The sequence below is a fragment of the Procambarus clarkii genome, chromosome 18 (assembly GCF_040958095.1).
Source record: "Procambarus clarkii isolate CNS0578487 chromosome 18, FALCON_Pclarkii_2.0, whole genome shotgun sequence".
Taxonomy (NCBI): Eukaryota; Metazoa; Arthropoda; class Malacostraca; order Decapoda; family Cambaridae; genus Procambarus; species Procambarus clarkii.
In genome coordinates this window covers 24,408,935-24,429,605 of record NC_091167.1, presented here as the reverse complement: position 1 = coordinate 24,429,605, position 20,671 = coordinate 24,408,935, and the positions used below count along the sequence as shown (strand labels likewise).

The 20,671-nt window shown below is 40.0% G+C and overlaps 1 protein-coding gene across 17 annotated transcripts in view; it reads right to left on the bottom strand.

The window, feature by feature from the left end:
* Window positions 1-20,671, bottom strand: part of Ufd4 (ubiquitin fusion-degradation 4-like) — a 203,906-nt gene that overhangs the window by 70,920 nt on the left and 112,315 nt on the right. For 6 of the 17 annotated variants that reach the window (XM_045736451.2, XM_045736445.2, XM_045736452.2 and 3 more), the window contains 11 exons: window positions 19,690-19,838; window positions 17,972-18,362; window positions 17,505-17,716; window positions 17,072-17,293; window positions 14,077-14,382; window positions 13,476-13,704; window positions 10,842-10,981; window positions 8,383-8,592; window positions 4,885-5,007; window positions 2,608-2,862; window positions 427-657 (listed from right to left, as the gene is read on the bottom strand). In XM_045736451.2, the coding sequence (XP_045592407.2) occupies window positions 427-657; window positions 2,608-2,862; window positions 4,885-5,007; window positions 8,383-8,592; window positions 10,842-10,981; window positions 13,476-13,704; window positions 14,077-14,382; window positions 17,072-17,293; window positions 17,505-17,716; window positions 17,972-18,362; window positions 19,690-19,838 (2,468 nt within the window). The remainder of the gene's footprint in view (window positions 1-426; window positions 658-2,607; window positions 2,863-4,884; window positions 5,008-8,382; window positions 8,593-10,841; window positions 10,982-13,475; window positions 13,705-14,076; window positions 14,383-17,071; window positions 17,294-17,504; window positions 17,717-17,971; window positions 18,363-19,689; window positions 19,839-20,671) is intronic. The other 11 variants (XM_069326363.1, XM_069326366.1, XM_069326368.1 and 8 more) reach the window with 3 other exon arrangements.

Below are 20,671 nucleotides of genomic sequence, written 5' to 3'. Positions count from 1 at the left end.
AAATTAAAATTTTGCTCTGTGAAATCAGCCAATAGAGTGAGAAATATTAGAGTATGAATGTAAGTGTTAATATGACTCTTAATCACATTTTAAACAAAAATTGTAAATGGATGCAACTTTAGAAGAAAGAGTCGGGACCTTGGGAAAGCAACTGAGCACATTTATAACCAAATTCTATGGTTCATTTTCATTTTGAGATTTCCTGGTTTTCATTGACAAATGTGGGCCTCCTGGAGGCATCTCTGGTTGCAACAAATCCCTCATTGCCACAAATTGGTGTCTGTCCCATATACAGTAGTTTGTTGAATCAAGGTTGCACTGTACTGTTCTTCTTTATCAGTGTTGATTATTTCTAAAACTATTCAAACCATTGTAGGATGGAAAATAACAGTCATGATGAAGATTAGACAACAAGTGAGGTCTTACCTTTAGAGTTCTCCCATTTCTATCAATAAGAGAGCTTTCACCTGCAGCCCTTTCCAATCTAAACCGTAGACGTCTGCTTAAAACTTGCAAGCCTGATCCAGCTCCAGGTACATCATATATATACAAAGGAAGTTTCTCTGCACTCTCTAGCACAGATACTAATTTTCTAACTAGCTGGGTACCAGGGCTGACTGATGAGCTGATGGTAGCACTTTCTTCATCTACCTTATCCTGTTAAATAAAAATCAATCATGTAAATTCATTCCTTTCTTGACAACATCAACTGCCTCAGATATTCAGCAACTTGGTTCCAATGTACACAAGTTCCTCCCTCTAATGGATAAACTGTGGCAGGACAGAATCTGTTTGATGGAGTGTGCCAGTGCATGGAGAACTTTTAGTTTCTAGTTCTTTTGGGTTGATTATACAGGAATAATAACAATAACCAATAACTTAATAATAAAATACACATCTTCATACATTTTGATCCCAAAATAGCATAGGAAAATAGTTGAAAAATATTTTAAAAACATAATTTCACTCAGGTTAGCTGTTCTCAAGGTGTTTTTCATTGCCAACTTATGCCAGAAATGTTGTTCAGAGAGAAAGTGCTTACTTCTTTAATCCCCTGCACTGTACACACGTTCCTGGTGGTTCAGTCCTTGATCCGGGTCCAGCAGTGGAGCCGGATCATGATGCCCAGAGGGCACCAAATCCTCCATAATGCTTGCCACACAACTGTGAACTTGCACACCATACTATGTGTGCAAAGCAAAGGACCCAACCACTGACTCTGGGAATCCTGATGAATGCTGGTCACAAAACCCCAACCCAGGGCTAATACATCCATAAAGACATCAAACAACAGAGCTGGAAAGCACCATGGGACTGAACCTCCGAATAGGCTGAAGAGGAAGCCAGCAAAGTAGCAACCAGAGAAGGGCAGCCAGGGCCCAAACCCAACAGAGGCAGAGGCAAATTGGTTTGAACAAGAGGAACGAGTACAAAGCCCTAAGCCAAGCTCTGCCAAAAGGTAAGACAATGCTGGCCAAATTGGATATCCATTCCATCAACTGCTGGGTCATTTTGGGCAGGTAAAACACTACATGGAGATGGTGCTATAAGTGGAACAAGGCAAACGGAGGCAGGGAAAGTGATGCCAACCACGAAGCCCAGGCAAGACCTAACCATGTCCATGCTAACCACTATAGCATTGCTCTAGGCTATGCATCAGTGGATAAACTGATGTAAAAGTCTGCTAACTTGAATGAGGGGTGGGGCCCCATATGATTCAAATTACTAAGAATAAACAGTATGTTAAAAGATGTTAAAGAATTCAAGACTAATAAAGGGATTTGGGGGGAAGGCAATTCTGGATGGTAAGCTGTGACCACACAACCACAAAGGGCTTGGTGAGAGGAGCCTGTGCTAATCTTACAAACTTTAGAATTATTGCTTTTAAATACATAGATTGGTAAATACTGAAGAAAATTATGACCAAACAACAATTCAGAAGATGGAGAAGCAATGACGTTTCAGTCCGTCCTGGACCATTATCAAAGATGTGGTCCTTGACTTGATAATGTTCCAGGATGGACTGAAGAGTCATCGCTTCTCCATCTTCTGAGTTGTGGTTTGATCATCATTTCTTCAGCCACGTTACTGTGACTCATCGTCTGCAAACTGAAGAAATTGTTCGCAACATTTATGAGACCAATATTGGAATATTCAGCAGTTGAATGGTGCCAAAATCTTAAATATTACAAAAATAAACTAGAAAGGGTGCAAAGACATTCTACAAAAATGATGATCAGAACTGAAAAACAAAAAATACCAAGAGGCTAGAGGTGTTAAATGTGCTAAACCTAAAAAATAGGAGAAAAAAAGAGAGAGAGATATCACCACATTCAAAGCAGTGACAGGAATACACAGTTGACAAAAGAAAAAATTTTGAAACCTTCAAGTTCAAAAATAATGAAACCAAAGTCTCAAATTAGGAAAACAATGGTGCAGAAAAATATACTGTACAAATGTTTTCTTTTGCAAACAGTTGTAGTCAGCTGGAACAATATTAGTGAGAAGGCAGTAGATACCAAAACCATCAGCAATTTCAGAGTTGTATGATAAATATAGGCAATTACACAGAACCAAACATGATAAAACATAATATTGTACACTTACCATAAAGCAACATTTGAAAACATTCCGTCGCTGTTTGATCATCTTGGTTACCCGTCTTTGTGAAAACTGCCTGTTATTATCATCTGGAAGATGATGGGCCGTGTCTGGACTAAGAAGTGTTAGAAGGGCTTGCACAAGGCCTGAAGAATGAAGTTCATAGGCAGACACCGTGCTCTCATCACGTAGGAGGGTTACCAAATCCTCAACAGCTGCTCGTAAAATTTCAGGCCATTCTCCTCCACCCTTATTGCTTATCTGTTAAATAAATAAAACAATCATTACCTATATCATTAACAATAAATTCGAGTAACATTTGATTAAATTATGAAGATACTTCGCAACATGTATTCTACATCACAGGAGCAATATTAATAGATAAACACAAGATAGCCAGAATTATCACCAATCCTTTAGCAAACCACAGAAAATAAAGAAATGAATATAAAATTCCAAGTACAACATGTAGAACTTACAAGGCCAAGAAGCTATGATGAATCTGCATCTAATATTCTCACATTACAGAAATTCTAATACAAAGTAAAATGACATGAACAACTAGTTTTACCAAGGGTATCATTCAACATGTCAAAGCTATCACCAAAGAAGAACTCTAAAGAGAACTTTAAGATGGACTCCTCAATTACCAAGTAAACAAAATTTCAGTGTAGATTATAGGGACAACTAATTAATGAAAGCAACGTCCGAATTATCTTCCCAGACAAACCTCCACCAAACCAGGTCTGAATCTAGGGAGAATACACCTGCTGGGTAGAATATACCACACCCAAACAAATTACAATGTAATTATACCTTAAAAGGCTGCTAGAAAGATATATATTGTTCATACTTCAACTACAAAAAAGATAACACCTTTAACCCTTTAAATGTCCAAACTGTCAAAGTTATAATGATAAAAATTAAACATGTGAACACAACATCATGTTGTTGTTGTGTTGTAGCAACAACACAATCACAAGCACAAAACAGTAATGCAATGAAACAATCCAACACAAATCCTCCCCAATCCCAAGCCCCCACAACAATCCAAACCATTCCACAATAAACTCCACATACACCAAGTGACTCCTGAACCAACTGCCTCATTACCCCAGTCAGGAATCCATTCCCACAGAACCTTCATCTCACTAAACCCAATGCAAAATTCATCACCACACTCATAACTGACACATAGGAGGCAATAGAACAGGTACTAGAACAACTTTCCAAAATTTTCCTTGCATGCATAACCTACAATCAAGGAAACGCCAACCAAAGTATGGCGTAAATCCACTAAACTTAGACATGCCACACAACACACCAACAGCAAATACAAGCAAGAGAATCTCAACAACAACAATAAACAGCCATCAGTTCCAAATTCATCAGTCTTAAATTAATCTACATCCAAATCAGAGAAATTATCCCCAAAACAACATGACACTTGGATGGCTTCCTTGACCAACATAACTTAGTATGTAAAAACAATCAAAATATACCTTGCAGACCTAATGCAAGGTCTACTTAATCCTAGCTAACAATCAAACATAATTCAACATTCAGGAATGTTTACACACAAAGGCAGAGCAGTTTCACCTGCAAGAGGAAGGCACCTTCCTCTGAACAAAATGTGACCTCACATGTAAACACACAATCATAAATCTCTTAAAATGGCAGACTAGAAATTTGGGCATATATATCCACAGATGAGCACTGACCTAAATGAATCAGACTTCTATCTTGACCAATTAGGGCACAAAATCATCAATAAATTACTGTAGTCAGATTCAAGAGTTCTATTTTGGCAGTCCAGCCAGAGGCCTGGTAATAACTTGATCAGTCAAGCCATTGCTTGCAGTGGCTACCAATCTTACACATTCTTACAGCCTGACTGATCAAGCTCTTCTGGTAGAAACTGGCCAAACTCCTCAAAAATAACCACCAATACACTGCACACTTATATATCCAGACCTACACAACGGACCCCTTTAACACCAAACAAAATTCATCCACCAAATCTCGACTAGAAATTTCAGTCCTGTTAGAAAGAAGTCCTGATTCCAGAGGGTGCAGACTCCCAAAATATATTATATGGGAACTTCATCATAAGAGAGTTTTGGGTATAACAAAAGGTGGATGGGCCAGGCTTTAAAACAAAAATCATATTACAAGCGTTAATTGAATAATTCTAAACAGTGACTCCTTCAACAATATTTAGTTATGCTAAGAAAACTCCTTAACAAGACAAACACTCTTAAAGAACTGATATAAATATCTTACCTGCTTCTGACATGCTCTTTCAATTTGTGCAACAATATTGCCAAGTTTAGCTACGACTCCTCGCGGTTGAGTCTGTGCAGCTTTGAAGTATTTATCATATACATCACGAGCTAAACTTTTCACCTGAGAGAGAATAAATTATTAGAATACAACTATGCAACTCAAAACAGACAATACTAAAGAAATATTTCACCGACACTAAACGGAATTTCACTTGCATTATGAGCACATTCAAATATATCGATTTAAATAAAATTATTTCAGAAAAGGTAATCAGTCAAATAATTTTCTATGCATGGCATCCTCAATTGCACCCCAAGCTTTGGTCAACATTGAGCTCCACTAGAAAAATAACTTTAAATATTCTTATCCAATAATTCTAAGGTGAGGAGACAGTGGAGAGCAAACCTCAATCCACCTACCAAGAAAAACTACTTGCTATGACACTGAAGACCAGGCCAAACCATTCAACACACCTTTGAAATTATAAATGAGACCACAAAGTCAGCAATGATTGCTCTGAACATGTATAAGTAACCAACTACTGACTACACCAACTGCCACCATGTATTAGGACTCTTTCAACAGAGTTGGAGATGGCAATCCTAACTTTGTGTCTGGCATCCATATCACAAAGTACTCTATCCTGCAGTGGACTGTTTAATTTAGTTGACTGGATATTTTTAAAGCCTATCAGCACAGGGAGCTTAATATAATGTGCACTTCACAGCATAGTATATAGTCATAATATGGCTTAGTGCTTTCTCATGATAATTACTTTACTTCCACAGCATAGTGAATAGTCATTTTGAGGTACTCTGACTATTTGATTCAGCTTCATTTCAGGATTCTCAACTCTGATAATGATTGTTGAAGACTAATAGCTACCAAAGAAATCTCCCGATGTAAAATTTGATACTTTTGTTTTCAAATAGAAATGAGGTTAGAGTATTTGCATTGGTGCTAGTTTGAAGTGTTTGAAGCCCTGGTACTATTGGGTTTATGATCTGTCCATTTCTTTGAGGTGTTGGCAGAGCCTTAATATTTCCTGCCCTTCAATTCTTCCTGTTGCCTAACTCAACCAAGTCATTTCCAACACATCTGGCTTTCCAAAGGATCTGGTTCCATTTTAGACAAATTCCAATTGTTTAATTTAATTTTAATTTAGTTTTAATTGATGTAACACTTGGTGGTGGAAATGACTAACAATTAACAACTGGTGGCGAGATGCCTCCAGCGTGGCAAATTTGCATGGTTTCACAAAACAACCACTAGGGACCTTACTCCCAATTTCAAGAGGAAGCTTCCTCTTACTATTATACACAGGTGTTGCATATTATAAGTCAATATTAACAGGCACACTCAAGATAACACCTGAAAACAATTAACAGAACACTGGCTTTAGCTAAACAAATCCTGTCAGTGTAATCTGTGTACACAGTACATATTCTGTGAAATCCTTCTATTTTAGACATCTTTCCTGCTTTGGAACGAAAAGTGAGTACCAAGCCATTTTCAAGGCCAGAGTGCAAGGCCAACTTTGCAAGGCCACTTTTCAAGTGCCTTGCAAAGTAGGGGCACTGTGGTTGAATCTCTGCATTTCAAGCTTCTAATATTCCACCAACTCATTTTCCTACCTGATACATTAGCACCAAATATGCCAACTAGTTCAAATTTCAATCAAACTTTTGGACGAGTTGTATATGAAAAGGGTTTCATCTGGTCCAAGTCTCGGCATCACAGCATAAATAGGAAGGGAGATTTTTTTCAACAAATTTTACACATTTTCAAATTGAAATTACAATTACAAGTTTCAAATGAAATCATTTCTATGACACTTTTCATTCACATTAGCATATAATAAAAGGATATCTTATCTTGAGGTTATCTTGAGATGATTTCGGGGCTTTTTAGTGTCCCCGCGGCCCGATCCTCAACCAGGCCTCCACCCCCAGGAAGCAGCCTGTGACAGCTGACTAACACCCAGGTACCTATTTTACTACTAGGTAACAGGGGCATAGGGTGAAAGAAACTCTGCCCATTGTTTCTCGCCAGCGCCTGGGATTGAACCCAGGACCACAGGATCACAAGTCCAGCATGCTGGACTTGTGCGTGGATATGTTACAGTGGATTTTTTAAAATATGTTTAGTTTTACTAATACAAATAGTCAAAGTTCTATAAAAAATTATGCAAATATATCATGGTTTATTACTACTGTATTATAAAATCAATAAATGAACTTAGGAAAAAAAGCTTGAAGCAGATTTGAAGAAACAAACTCTACATATAAGGTGTAAGTTTGATGTAAATTGAATAAAAACTGAAAGTTATAGGAACGTTTATGTTACTTGAAAATAAATAAGTAAAAAATAAAGTTTCAGGTGCTGCCATCTGTGGCCGAGATTGACATCAACCAATTTCCTGGCACCCTTGGCACCCTTATGGATAGGCTTACGTGCAGTCAGGTGTATAAGTTTCATGCAAATCATCTGATAAACATAAAAAAATTTAAAATTTTAACTAAATTTTTTTGGGATAAAACTGATTATTAAATATTTTTATTATATGCTATTGTGATAGCCGAGTCATAGACATGATTTCAGTTGACACTTGTGTTTGATGTTAATTTTTGACCATTTTGGAAAATTTTTGACACATAATTCAATATTTTTTTCTACCTTCCTATTTATGCTACAATGCCGAGACTTGGACCAGATGAAACCCTTTTCATATACAATCCGTCAAAAAAATTTGATTGAAATCGAACTAGTTTTCATTTATTGCATATTTGGCACTAATGCCCCCTTTAAGCCATGGTTGTTGGTTTTCAGTATCTTTTAACAAGGTAATTTCCTGCTCAATTTTTTATAGGGCAAAAGATGAAATGATGCTACGAGTCATTTTTTTCTATATTTGACATTTGGATGAGAAAATAGTAGTGCAAGATATTGCCTTGGAGTACAGAGCTTTTCAATGTGCTTGGCCCTAATTCTGTTTGGTTGACTCTTCCTCTTTTGTATTCTATTTGACATGAAATTTCAAAGTAAACTTTACCTGTTATTCCTTTGGACCTCATTTTATGGGCTATCACTTCATGATCACGTTTATCAAATACCTTTGGAAAGTTCATATACTGTATACAAAATCTGCATGTTGGTTTTCTAATACTTTGGTGATTTTGTCACAGTGGTTGAGGAATTGTTAAAACAAAAGGATCTTCCTGCTCTAAACCCATGTTGTCCAAGGTTGTCTCGTTTCAAAGATTAAGTATATGTGATGTTACTGCAAAAGGTCTATAGCTTTTTGCAAAGGTATAAATTCCTATACATTTTCAAAATGCCTACTTAAGACTTGAGAAAAAATATGAATAAATTAAAATACTAAAAATATTTACTGCAACTTGAAATGATAATTTATCCTCATTTTAAACTCAATTTTGCCTAAATGTATTTCTAAATTATCACTGTTGTTTACAAGAAAAATAAGAAAAGTACTACTACCTTCTGCTTCATTGCCTCAACTTTGGATCTGAACCTCTTTCCCCGTCGTCCAGTCCATCCCGCATGGAATTCAGGCCCTAAGGAGGTCTCGGCAGTAAAAGAATGTTTCGTGTTGCGATTACTCTCAAAGATGAATCCTGGGAGGTCCTCCCTCAGGATGGTAGCTTGCTGTTGTCCATCTGAGTTGTGAATGTGCAGCTCACCTTCCTGTACAATAAAAAGGCATGCTTCCATATATTACAACAAAAAACCAGCGTTAAATTTAATGAAACGCCTTGATCTGCATGAGACCCAAAGGTTTCCCGGAGATTATCCAGACTGATATGCTAATGTCAGACTTTGGCATCAGTAATGTGTATGGAGTTCTTTGGGGCTACCGGGGACCACGAGCCAGAACCTGGCCCCCTCAGAGAGGCAAGGGAAGCAATGGCCTATAGAAACCCCTGTGTGGTTGGACGCATTCTATGTCTGTCATCGACTGAGTCAGGAACCCAGAAAGGTAAGTGTTCCAAAACAAACCCCTATTCTGGTGAAAATTGCTACCACAAGCCGAATAAGTGGCTAGAACTCCCCTAAAAGAAACGAGCAAACAATCATGACATCACACATCACCGTGCCGCTGTCTGCGCAGTTCCCCCCCTCCCCAGGAGGGGGAAGGGGGAGCCCCAGACCTACCGCACCGGCTATCCACTATTAGTTCTTAGGCTGGATGTCAAAAAATGCGAAAAACTGCCAACCGGAGGGAGGTAGGGATGCTAGGGAGGGAGGGATGCCGGGGAGCCTCAGGGTCTCACCCAGAAATGGCGTTTCATTACATTCAACGCTGGTTTTCTGGGGGGAGCCCCTTCGGCTCCCCGGAGCTAACTACACACAGAGGAAATAAGAGGAATGTATCCGGGAGGTGGTCGCCACACCCTCCCCAACTGAAAGTCAAGACAACTGGCTGCAACCACAAACCCTAAGTGACAAAGGCCCGAATAGGCCCCAGAACGACCACAAGATATCGAGCAGCCAGATCCCTGAATGACCGCCAAAGACCCCGTACCCGAATGCCAGCCAGGACATGTCGCCAAGACGGCAGCAAAGCAGCAAATCTACGAGCGTCATGGACATGGGGATAGAACGCAGGCTGGCTAGCTTCATTAACACGGCGGAGGACTTGGGAGACCCTCACCCGCAAAAAGGGAAGAAGGGAACCGGATCAGCCGTGGCGCACAAATAACAGCGGAGGGCCGCAACCAGACACAAAACACGATGCACCTCCGGCCCAACCAACCAAGCACCAACAACCAAGGACACCCCCCCCCCCTCCCAAAAAAAAAACAGCAGTCTCATTCTGTGCCAGAAAAGAGGGAAATGGCTGCAACCAAACAAACTTATCGCCACGACCGAAGGAGCAGAAACGCCTGCACTGGAGGAGAGCAGGAAGCTCACCGACCCAACCCCTAGAGGCAAATGCCAACAGGAAAAGAGCCTTCGAGAAACAAACATGAACCGAAGGGGCCACAACAAACCGAAGAGAAGAAAAAAAAAGAGCACACTGTCGGAGGTGAAACACCGCACGAGACAGCTTACGAAACGGTGCAGATGTAACATCAAAACCAAAAGCAAGCTGAAGCGGCTCCGCCAGCACCACACTAAACGAGGCGACAGTATGTGGCAAGATGACAGCCCCAAACCTCCACCAGAAAAAAAAAAATCGACGCCAATAAACGCAGCCACCTAAGAAGGAACAGAAGGAAAAGGAAGGACCACCAAAAAAAACCATACTGCCACAAAGAAGAAGCACACAGGTGGGACACCAACAACGATGCCACCTGACCTCCAACTGAAGGTGAGAGACTTGAGGCAGAACCTAACCAGCCCCGTCAAGGTTCATTCGAGCCTAGGAAGAGGCAGAGCTGCGGGAAGATCTCGGGTGCGACCACCAAGCATGCAGAGCCAGAAACCCAAGCCGGCAAAGGAGATGGAACGTCTTCCGAACAGAACCCCCCCCCCCCTGCTCAGCAGACAGCGGCGCGGCGATGTGTGACGTCATGATTGTTTGCTCGTTTCTTTTAGGGGAGTTCTATCTACTTGTTTGGCTTGTGGTAGCAATTTTCAACAGAATAATGATTTGTTTTGGGACGCTTACCTTACTGGGTGCCTGACCCAGTCGATGGCAGACATAGAATGCTTCCAACCACACGGGGGTTTCTATAGGCCATTTCTTCCCTTGCCTCTCTGAGGGGGCCAGGTTCTGGCTCGTGGTCCCCGGAAGGCCCATAGAACTCCATACACATGACTGATGCCAAAGTTTGACATTAGCATATCAGCCTGGATAAGCTCCGGGAAGCAGAAGGGGCTCCCCTCAGAAATATTTTCAAATCTTTAAAGGTAAAAAATATTACTAAAAAGTAGTAAAGAATTTTGGAGTTGTATAATTATAAAATAACCATATTTTCAATTATACAAACTTTTTTGCACTGAAGTGACCAGTTTCCAATGACTAAGCGTGCAGGTCCTGGCGAAGATAAGACCGGCTGACTTGGACTTCCTGGCCGTACTGCTGACTTAGCTCGTTGGAGCTTTTCCAAGAATTCACTGCGGTTCTCTGCTTATGAAAGGAATGTTATGTTAAAAGTACATTAAATCAAAATTCAGTCCTAATTTGATTATGACAAATTCCAGCAAAGAACACAGTTAGGTCAAAGATAATTAAATAATGAACCTTACCATAAATATCTTAGGACAATTTTTACAGAATCTTGAAATACAATACAAAATTTGTTGACCAAACCACACACTAGAAAGTGAAGGGACGATGACGTTTCTGTCTGTCCTGAACCGTTCTCAAGTCGACTGCACAACCCACAATTGACTTGAGAATGGTCCAGGACAGACCGAAACATTGTCGTCCCTTCACTTTCTAGTGTGTGGTTTGGTCAACATATTTCAGCCAAGTTATTGTGACTCATCGTCTGCAATACAAAATACATTTACTGCCCAGAAGGACAAGGAAAATAAAGATCATATCTGTTTAATGAGGGTAAATTAAATTAAAACAAGAACCATTAATATCTAAGGAAAACTTGCTAGGCATTTGAAAGCCTTTCAGTACATTTCAAAAACTATTTTATGCAATGGTGTTTTATGAGAAAAGAGGCTTAAAATAACCAGCGTTGAATGTAATGTAACACCATTTTCTGGGAGGCCCCCCGAGACTCCCCGGAGCTATCCAGGTTGATATGGATATATTAGACTTTGGCATCAGTCAATGTGAATGGAGTTCTAGGCCTACCAGGGACCTCAAGCCAGAACCTGGCCTCTTCAGAGAGGCATGAGGAGCAATGGCCTATAGAAATGCCCATGTGATTATGGAGCATTCTATGTCTGCCATTGACCAGGTCAGGCACCCAGAAAGGTAAGCATCCCAAAACAAACCCCTATTCTGGTTGAATACACACAGCACTGCTCCTGTGCCAGGCAAGTCCACTACGGGCTCACCATAGCCCGTGCTACTTGGAACTTGTTCCGAGTAGCTGAATCTATAACAACAACAATCTGGTTGAAACTACCACTGGAAGTCAAATGAATGAACAGAACTCCCAAAATGGAAGTGAGCAAACGAGCATGACGTTATCATGTTGCCGTGCCATTTGTCTGCACAACCCACTCTCCCCAAGAGGGGGGAGCCCCAGACTCTCATGCCAGCCATCCACCCTGCAGTTCTGAGGCTGGATGTCAAAACACTCGAAAAACTGCCGACCGGAGGGAGAGTTGACGGGAAGCCTCTGGGTCTCACCCAGCAAATGGCGTTTCATTACATTCAACGCTGGTTTTCTGGGGGGGGGGGGGAGAGCACCTTTGGCTCCCCAGAGCTACTTCACCAAAGATAAGGAAAAAGAAGGACGCACCCGGGAGGCGTTCACCACGAGCAATTCAAATCAAAGGCTAGACAACCAACAGCACTGAAGAACTCGGCAAACAACCCGGGAAACCCAAACCCAGGAACAAGGAGAAAGGGAAACTGGGCAACCCAAACCACGTCTCCGGACACCGAAACCGAGGCGCAAAAATAACGGCGGAGTCGCAACCGGACAACAAAATACCAGTGCAAAATACCCGTTCCTAAAGACAAACAATGGTGCAGAAAACAGCCCAGCACACTAAGGGTGGTCAATCACCGAGCAGCAAAAGACCAATTAGAGGTAGATCCCAAGGTGACTTGTGGAAGGTGGCCCCAAGGGTAGTACTTACAGGGCACCTAGGGAAGGTAACCTTATGTGCATGCAACCCGAGTATTTGAGAGATTACTCCTAGCTCGCGCACCACCAAAGACGACTTGCACCACACCACAAGGCACAGAGCAGAGGACAGAAATCGGGAGCCAGAGTCACTCGACCTATGCCATTCACATCACCAGAAGAACTGCAGGGAGGATCGCTGTCATGAGGGTCTGGGGCTCCCCCTTACCCCCCACTGGGGAGGGTGGGGGTTGCAAAGACAAGCAACGTGGTGACATTATGCTCATTTGCTCATCTTCATTTAGGGGATTCTGTCCACTCGTTTGACTTTCAGTAGTAGTTTAAACCAGAATATGGGTAAGTTTTAGGATGCTTACCTTTCTGGGTGCCTGACCTGGTCGATGGCAGACATAATGCTCCATAACCACATGGGCATTTCTATAGGCCATTGCTCGTCGTGCCTCTCTGAGGGGGCCAGGTTCTTGCTCGGGGTCCCCAGTAGGCCTAGAACTCCATTCACATTGACTCATGCCAAAGTCTAATATATCTAATATATCCTCCTGGAAGCTCCCTATTAGGGGGTGGCTACAGCCAAGGTTTCTCCAAGAGGCTCTTATGTTCTCACACCTTTCATGTTTTCAAGCTCTCCCATCCCATCCCCTACCATTTCTTAAATATATTGTTCCACTTTCCCCTTCCAAGAAACTGCTAGTCTGTTGCCCCAATATGAGCCCCCAATTTCACCTGTGCACACCAGTCATATAACATTATGAACCCTCTGTTACAGCATAAGGGGTCTTGTACACTTCTATTGAAGTGGGAGTACATCATACAGTATTTCACAAAATTACTTTATCCCAGTACCTGTACTTTCTGATCCTCCTTCGGGACTTCCTGAGGAATACATGGTTGCCAGCTTTCCGTCTAGAATAAAGCGAAACCAGCCATTGGAACCATTGGACAGCTCCAAAGCAGCAGCATCGCTCCATATGTAGAGACAATCCCGACCCCGTGCTACACACCAGTCCCGCCAGTGGTACGCCTTACCGGGGACAACTTCGTTAGCATCTTCCATACCTGGGTCCTCCCCATCCTGCAAAATCATACATGAACATTTAAATTTAATGAACGTTTCATTAATTAAAACTTCAATCTATTTTGACAGAGGGGAAAATGAGGGTAGATAGGAAATAGATAGGAAAAACGAGGAGAGAGAGGGGGAAGAGAAAGGAGATAGAGGAAATAGATAGGAAAGAGAAAGGTGAGGGAGGAGGAAGGGGAGTGAAAGAGTTCTGCAGCATAGTGTGGTAATGCATGTATGTGATCGTGTGTGAGCATGCGTGCATATGTATATGTGCACAACTCCATATACTGTAGTACTAACTCCTAACCTCCTGCCCACTTGATAGGCTGATAAGATTACACTGCATAAACACACTAGCATTCACAGCCTGGCATCACATACCTGTTCTTCTTTCCCTTTTATTGGAGTATATTCTTCAATGGGTGGGTCTGATGGGCCAGCCAGCGTTCCCACTTTACTGATAACACCCAAACGTGCACAATGTTCTAACAGCAATGGCGCAGCCTTGCTGAGGAGATCATCCACCATCTGCAAAGCTACTAAATGACCATCTTCATCCTCCTCATTGCCTAAGACTAGAGCAATAACTTCCACAAGCTGTGAACCTAAAAGGTTACTGGCAGTGTTTGTGGTAACGCTGGTACTGTTTGTGGGAGTGCTAATAGTTGCCTCCTCACCACCACACACCTGCAAGTTTAAGGAGAGAACTATGTATTTGGACACAAATATTCATATACAATAGTATCATATTTATATATAATACCACCAAAAAACACAGAAATTAAGGTAACAATTAAATGACAGTTTTAAAGTATATATTATAAATGTGAGTCAATTGAAATTATTTGAATAAATAATTAAATACTGGATACCTGAACAACTAATAAGGGTTTAATTTAGGTAGTTAGAAGTCAAAGCTGCATCAAGCAGCAACATGCATGAACTTCAGCAAACAAAATTGCCAATACATTATACACCCCAAGTTAATAATCTGGCCATCTCTCTATGTATACAAGGGTTTAACAAATCATTACACTGCAGAAATGGTACCTGACAATGCAAAAGACCTCAAAACTTATTCTACACAAAATAGAATACATGTCAGTCTCTCAACAATAAAATACTGTCCAAGAAACTAAAGACCAGATTTGATCCAATACATCACATGAAGATACGAGCTTGTCACATGGAACATGAACCCTGCATAAGAATAAAAATTACAGGACAAACAATAAGAAACCTCGTGGAAGAATAACTACAAATCCTAAAAAGACTACAGTATGTACAGTATTGTATTCCACTGACAATCCACACTTTCTGAAAATATATTTCAAAATATTACCTACAGAAAAGTTACTACAGTAGAAAAATACTACAGAGTTCTCACAGATTTGAAAACCAAATAAGAAAGAACTTCAATGGTAAGTACAATTGCACAACTGATAACATATTTTATAATATAAACACAAATGCAAAGAAGCAGCATAACAGTTCATACCTCTCTGGAGAGAAGTGGGGACTGGGACCAGCTAAGCCAGTAGAACCCCTGTCAGGTAGCAGGCAAACTGACCACCAGTAGCAGCTATGAAACCTCGGGGGGCAACAAAGAAGGAGTACCAACACAATCTAGGCTTGCCTAATAAGAAGCTATGCAGACCACCTCTGTCTAAACAAGATGAGAATGCCAGAGAATGAAAAGAAAATGAGAACAAAAACCCCTGAAGACACACAACAAATAATCTGGCAGTCAGACAGAAACACTGACTGCTGCATTGAAGTAATGCTAGCTGCCCCACCCATCCAATAAAACTTCCCTATTTAGGGCAAGACAGAAAGGCCTAGACCCCCCGATGGAAAGGTGAGGCAACGGGCGGAAGTGCTAGTCGCATGAGGGGTTGTTTGGTTTCTTTCAAGGTGAGTTATTTATATCTTTTGGGATCTAAATTGCACAGGTTAACAAGAAAGTGGCCTGTTTTGATTCGCCTACCTTTCTGGATCTTATGGCAATTATGACATCGACTTCCCTGGCCGATGGCAATTATGACGTACTTTAATGTAAAGTGCTCATAGGGCATTGTTCCCTGCGCCTCACTGAGGGGATGTGGTTCTGGCTCGTGGTTCCTGGTAGGCATAAGAACCCCCTGTGACTTATGACCCCAAACTAATATAGCACACATCAGTTTGGATACCCTCAAGGACCCGACGGGGCTCCCCACAGAAATTGGTGATACAATTACTACATGCAAAATAATAAGAGTAAATTTCTTGAAGCCTGCAACTTCAAGAACAAGAAGTCACAGATTTAAGCAAAGGAAACAAAGGTAAAAAAAAAATCAAACTTCTCTTTTGTAAAAAAAAAGAGTGGTAGGAACAAATTGAGTGAAATGGTGGACACCAAAATCATCAGTAGTTTTAAAGCTTCATATAATAGTACTGGCAAGACAGGTCACTATGAGCACAGCTCTCTTCCTGTAACTACACTTAGATGATGATGGTTCCACAACTCAAAGAGGACAGCAGTCCTCGATTTGTCGCCCCCGACTCAAGACCCTGCCTCCTCGCCTAGCCGGCCCGGTGTTGAAAGCCTCAAGTTACACCATGCAGCTGGGTCTAGCACTAAAGGCGCTGTCTCTCTGACTTCGACGTTTCCTCTCATTGGTTATTCTTCATCTATCCCCACTTCCCCGCTCAACCCATGGGGTATCTTGACCTATATTTTTCATTCATTCATTCTACACTTAGGTAACTACAAACACAAATTATCACCAAGCTTGTATACAGTATACTGTGCACAGTACTATATAGAAATAAATATATGACTTGTCCATATCACAATGTATAAAACATACCATAATTATGCAAACCAGGTAATATAAATCAGTGTAATGTGCAAATGTATGCTTTTCACAAGGCATTCAAGTCAGTTTTTGAACTATTATTTGGGGTGAAATTTGATTTTGTCAACAGATGGTTACATGTACTAAACCAATGCCTTGTACCAGTTTGAAACTCACAGTACCTAGTCAAATATTAGAGTATGAAGAATCCTATGTACATGGAAAAACTAGCTTTGTGCACCAAGCAACTATTTTCCTTAGGGTGATGTAATCACTTTCATTGCAAAAGGGCTACCCTACCTTAAGCAAGAGGAATACCCAAGTTAGCAGTCCTAATCAATAAGTGATAAATCAAGTATACTCTCTTCTTTCACGAAAGTCAAATGTACATTTTAACTAAATACAAGAAAGAAAAGATGTTGTTTTAAGTGATCCTATTACTGTACATTCAAATTTTTTTATGTGTATGAATTATCAAGCACTATACAGTACTGAAATCTAGTGAATTTAACCAGAGAACCACTGCAGCTCATATTTACCTGGTGAAGCAAGGGTGCAGGAATATAGTGCACCATTTTACGAAGTATACTGAGCGAAGCCTTTCTTACAGTATGTACCATTGTAGCTTGGAAGGTATGACAGAACACTGGAAGTAAGTGACTAAGATACACAGGTGCCATTTCCACATCTCCACGAGGCTCTCCAATCTCTGTATCTTCTGTATTCGTAATATTACCTTCCTCTGTTGATTTCTTCCCTTCCTGAGTATTGATAACATTTTTATAACTTCCAAAATTTAATATATAAAATTATATATATTACACATTGAAAATATTTTTCAATTAGTGAACGAATAATTGTTGTCAAAATTTAAATTGAACATTTACCTTTTCTAGTTAATACCAAAATTCTCCCTCCACCCCACCCCAAAATAATACTTTATTTCAAATTGATAGAAGAAATTATATTTACTTTGCTTTCAGCAACAACTAGCCATTCAGCTGGACTCTGAAGTATAGCAGCAACCTCCCTGTGTCCCTCATCATTTCTCTCTCGTGCTTTATCTAGAGGAGTCTTGCCGTCTTCATCACGAAGGTCAGGGTTGGCCCCGTGACGTAACAGTACTTTGGCAATTTGAGGGCGCCCGAAGCATGCTGCATAATGGAGGGAGGAGGATCTTTGGCCTGAAATATATTCATAAATTAAAAGTGCCATATAATAATTTATTGTATTTACAAAGCCATACCTTGTTTTCCTGATTTCTGATTTCATGCAAATTCTACTTTAAAATATATATTATAATTTTTATTTATTTAAATCTAACCTATACAAAATCCATTAACCATGCAATTTGTATTAAAAATCTCTTTCTTATTATAAAAGATACATGCATGACAAGGAAATAGTCAAATACTAAACGAGAAGAATGATCAACATACCTTTGTTTACATCAGCACCTCTCTCACAAAGGAACTCAACCATTTCCTGAGTACCAAATGCTGAAGCCCAATTGAGAAGAGTCTGGCCAACATCATCCATAAAATTCACCTCAATACCTCCACTATCTATGGCATCTATCAGAGCATCTGTGTCTTTACTTCTAATACAGTCTATTAGTTGGCGATGAGTCTTCTCCCCTGGACTGTCCATTCGTCTGAGGCCTGGGAGTCTACTAGCAACAGCACTCATCCCTGATTTGGGTAGGGCCTTTCTTCCTTCAAAAAGCAGTACCAGCAACAGGTCCACCAAGCGCATGGTGTCCAGCACACAGCGCTCATCTCCTTGAAGGGCTTTTTCAATAGCATCTGGGAGTTCAGATCTCAACAGATTCTGTAGGTAAATGTTTAGGAGAGTTAAGTGTGATTAACATGCATGCATCAAAGAAAATGGGTAATCTATTGTTACCATTTTGTGCATACAACATAAGAAATTACTTTTAACATTACTTTTGTCATATATGAAATTGTTAACACTTGCTAAACATAATACCACCTGTACTATATGGTACTTCAGAATATTGAAGATGTATCGATTTACTTTCATTTTTCAACTGTTTTTGTGACATATGCCACAAGGTCTCGGCTATGGAGAAAAACAGGAAATATAAAAATCCAAAATATGTTCAAAATACTGTATCAAACAGCTGGAAAAAAAATTCAGCTTCCTGTCCCTGCCAAGGTCATTAGTAATGGAGGCCCTTAGGTAATTTCAGTTAAACTTTACCTGATTTACTAAGCTTTATTTACAGAAGTGAGAAAATATAAATTTAGAGATTTCAAGCATCAATTAATTCTGTTAAGGGACCACTGTATTTTGAAGTGTTCTATACTCAACCTGACCAAATGCCAGATTTCTGCAATTACTACCTAATCAAGCATGTCAAGAGTTTGAGCTATGAGTACTCATACGGAGAACTCAATCTAGGGCTATCAACAAATACTTTTATTTAATGCAGAGTGAAAATAAATGAAATTTGCTTTTAGCAGAGGACATGGAAGCACTCAATTCCCAGTTCTTTAACAGTTTTCAGTCTAGTAAGCCTTTATTTACTTAGAAATCATACCTGCTATTATAGTATATTATTTTGAGATATTTAGAATATTTTGAAGAACATTTTAGAGCATTTTTGTCCTTCAGGGGTATAAAATGGATACAGAGTTGTCTTACTATATGGGCCCGATGGGCACTTGCCAGGGTTCCCCACGAACATAGGACATGTTCATTATGGAAGCAGAATGTTTAAATATTTAGGACTTGTTACAAACACACACGTACTATAACCCTATGTTGGGTTTTTCTTGCCATACACTTTACAATTTGCAGAAGAGAACCTATAATTACCCGGTCACATTGAATGTTTTAAATATATTTGGCACTTGAGGCTGCCTCCATAGCTGTAACGTGCATTTGTATGTCTCGAGCAAATACCAAAACAAAATGTTTCTCAGAACTAAGAAGAAGAAACGGAAAGAAATCAAACAAAAATAAGGGAGGAGGAGGAGTTGGGGGAAGTGATGTCACTGGCCTCACTGTTCAATGACAAGAGGAAACACCAATTTATGATTGCATGTAAGCATTGTAGATTCCAACACAATGAGCTGTTTTAAAATTATTGAACAGAAACCTTAAGGAAAACTTATAAATGAAGAGAACTCACATGAGTAATACTGGGTGAGCCTCTACACAGAGTAGAGAGCAGAGAAATCACAGTAGAAACGGAGGCAGATGTTTTGGAGTTTTCTGGAGTGGCAGCAGGCGCTCCTGGGGCAGTGGCAGCCGCACCGGGTGCTGGCTGGGGGGCAGCACCTTTAAAAGTAAACACAAACTTTCACACAATTGTTTACCACTTTTCATGTAATCATAAAAATTCTTACAATATAAATATAGGCAGCAACTACAAAAATTGCAAATATGTTTATTTTTGGATTTCCCCAGTAAGAAGTCTGCTTATCCAGATGTTTGGCTTATCTAGTGAGGGGTCCTTCCCAAATAGTCCAGGTAAGTGAGCTTAGACAGTACTATTAATGATGTTCAAGTATTTGAAGTAGCTGTGGCTGTGGCAGTTGTGTGTGTTGGTAGCAGTGGTTGTGGTAGAATTGTAATGTTTTGTGGGAGCAGTTGTGGTATTTGTATTGGTGGTTATTGTGCTTCCTGTTGTAATAGTTGGTAGTTGTAAACTTATTATTTGGTGGTAACTGGTAGGATAGGCTGGATAATGTGAAATTTTCAAATGAGATGCCAAACTAATGATAGTACATTTTGACACTAATATTCTCTGCAAGAAACACTATTACTCATCAATAAAATGAGGCCTTCTAAAGATATAGCATGAAAATTAATAAAATGAAATAAAAATGGCTAATTTTTACAAAGTATGTACAAGAATGTACAAGAAATTTTTACAATGTACAAGAACGTACAAGAAAAGTACAAGAATGTAACAACTCTTGTATATATCTCCCCCCAAAAAAAAAAAAATTACATTAGAACTTTGCCTGACATAATGTAGCTTCGCATTAATGAAGAAGCTACACTACATTATGGGTAGCCAAACCGCAGCTCGTGAGCCACATGCATTTTTTTAAATTATATATAAAATTTCTTAACAAAAAGTGTATGTAACAATAAAAATGTAAGTT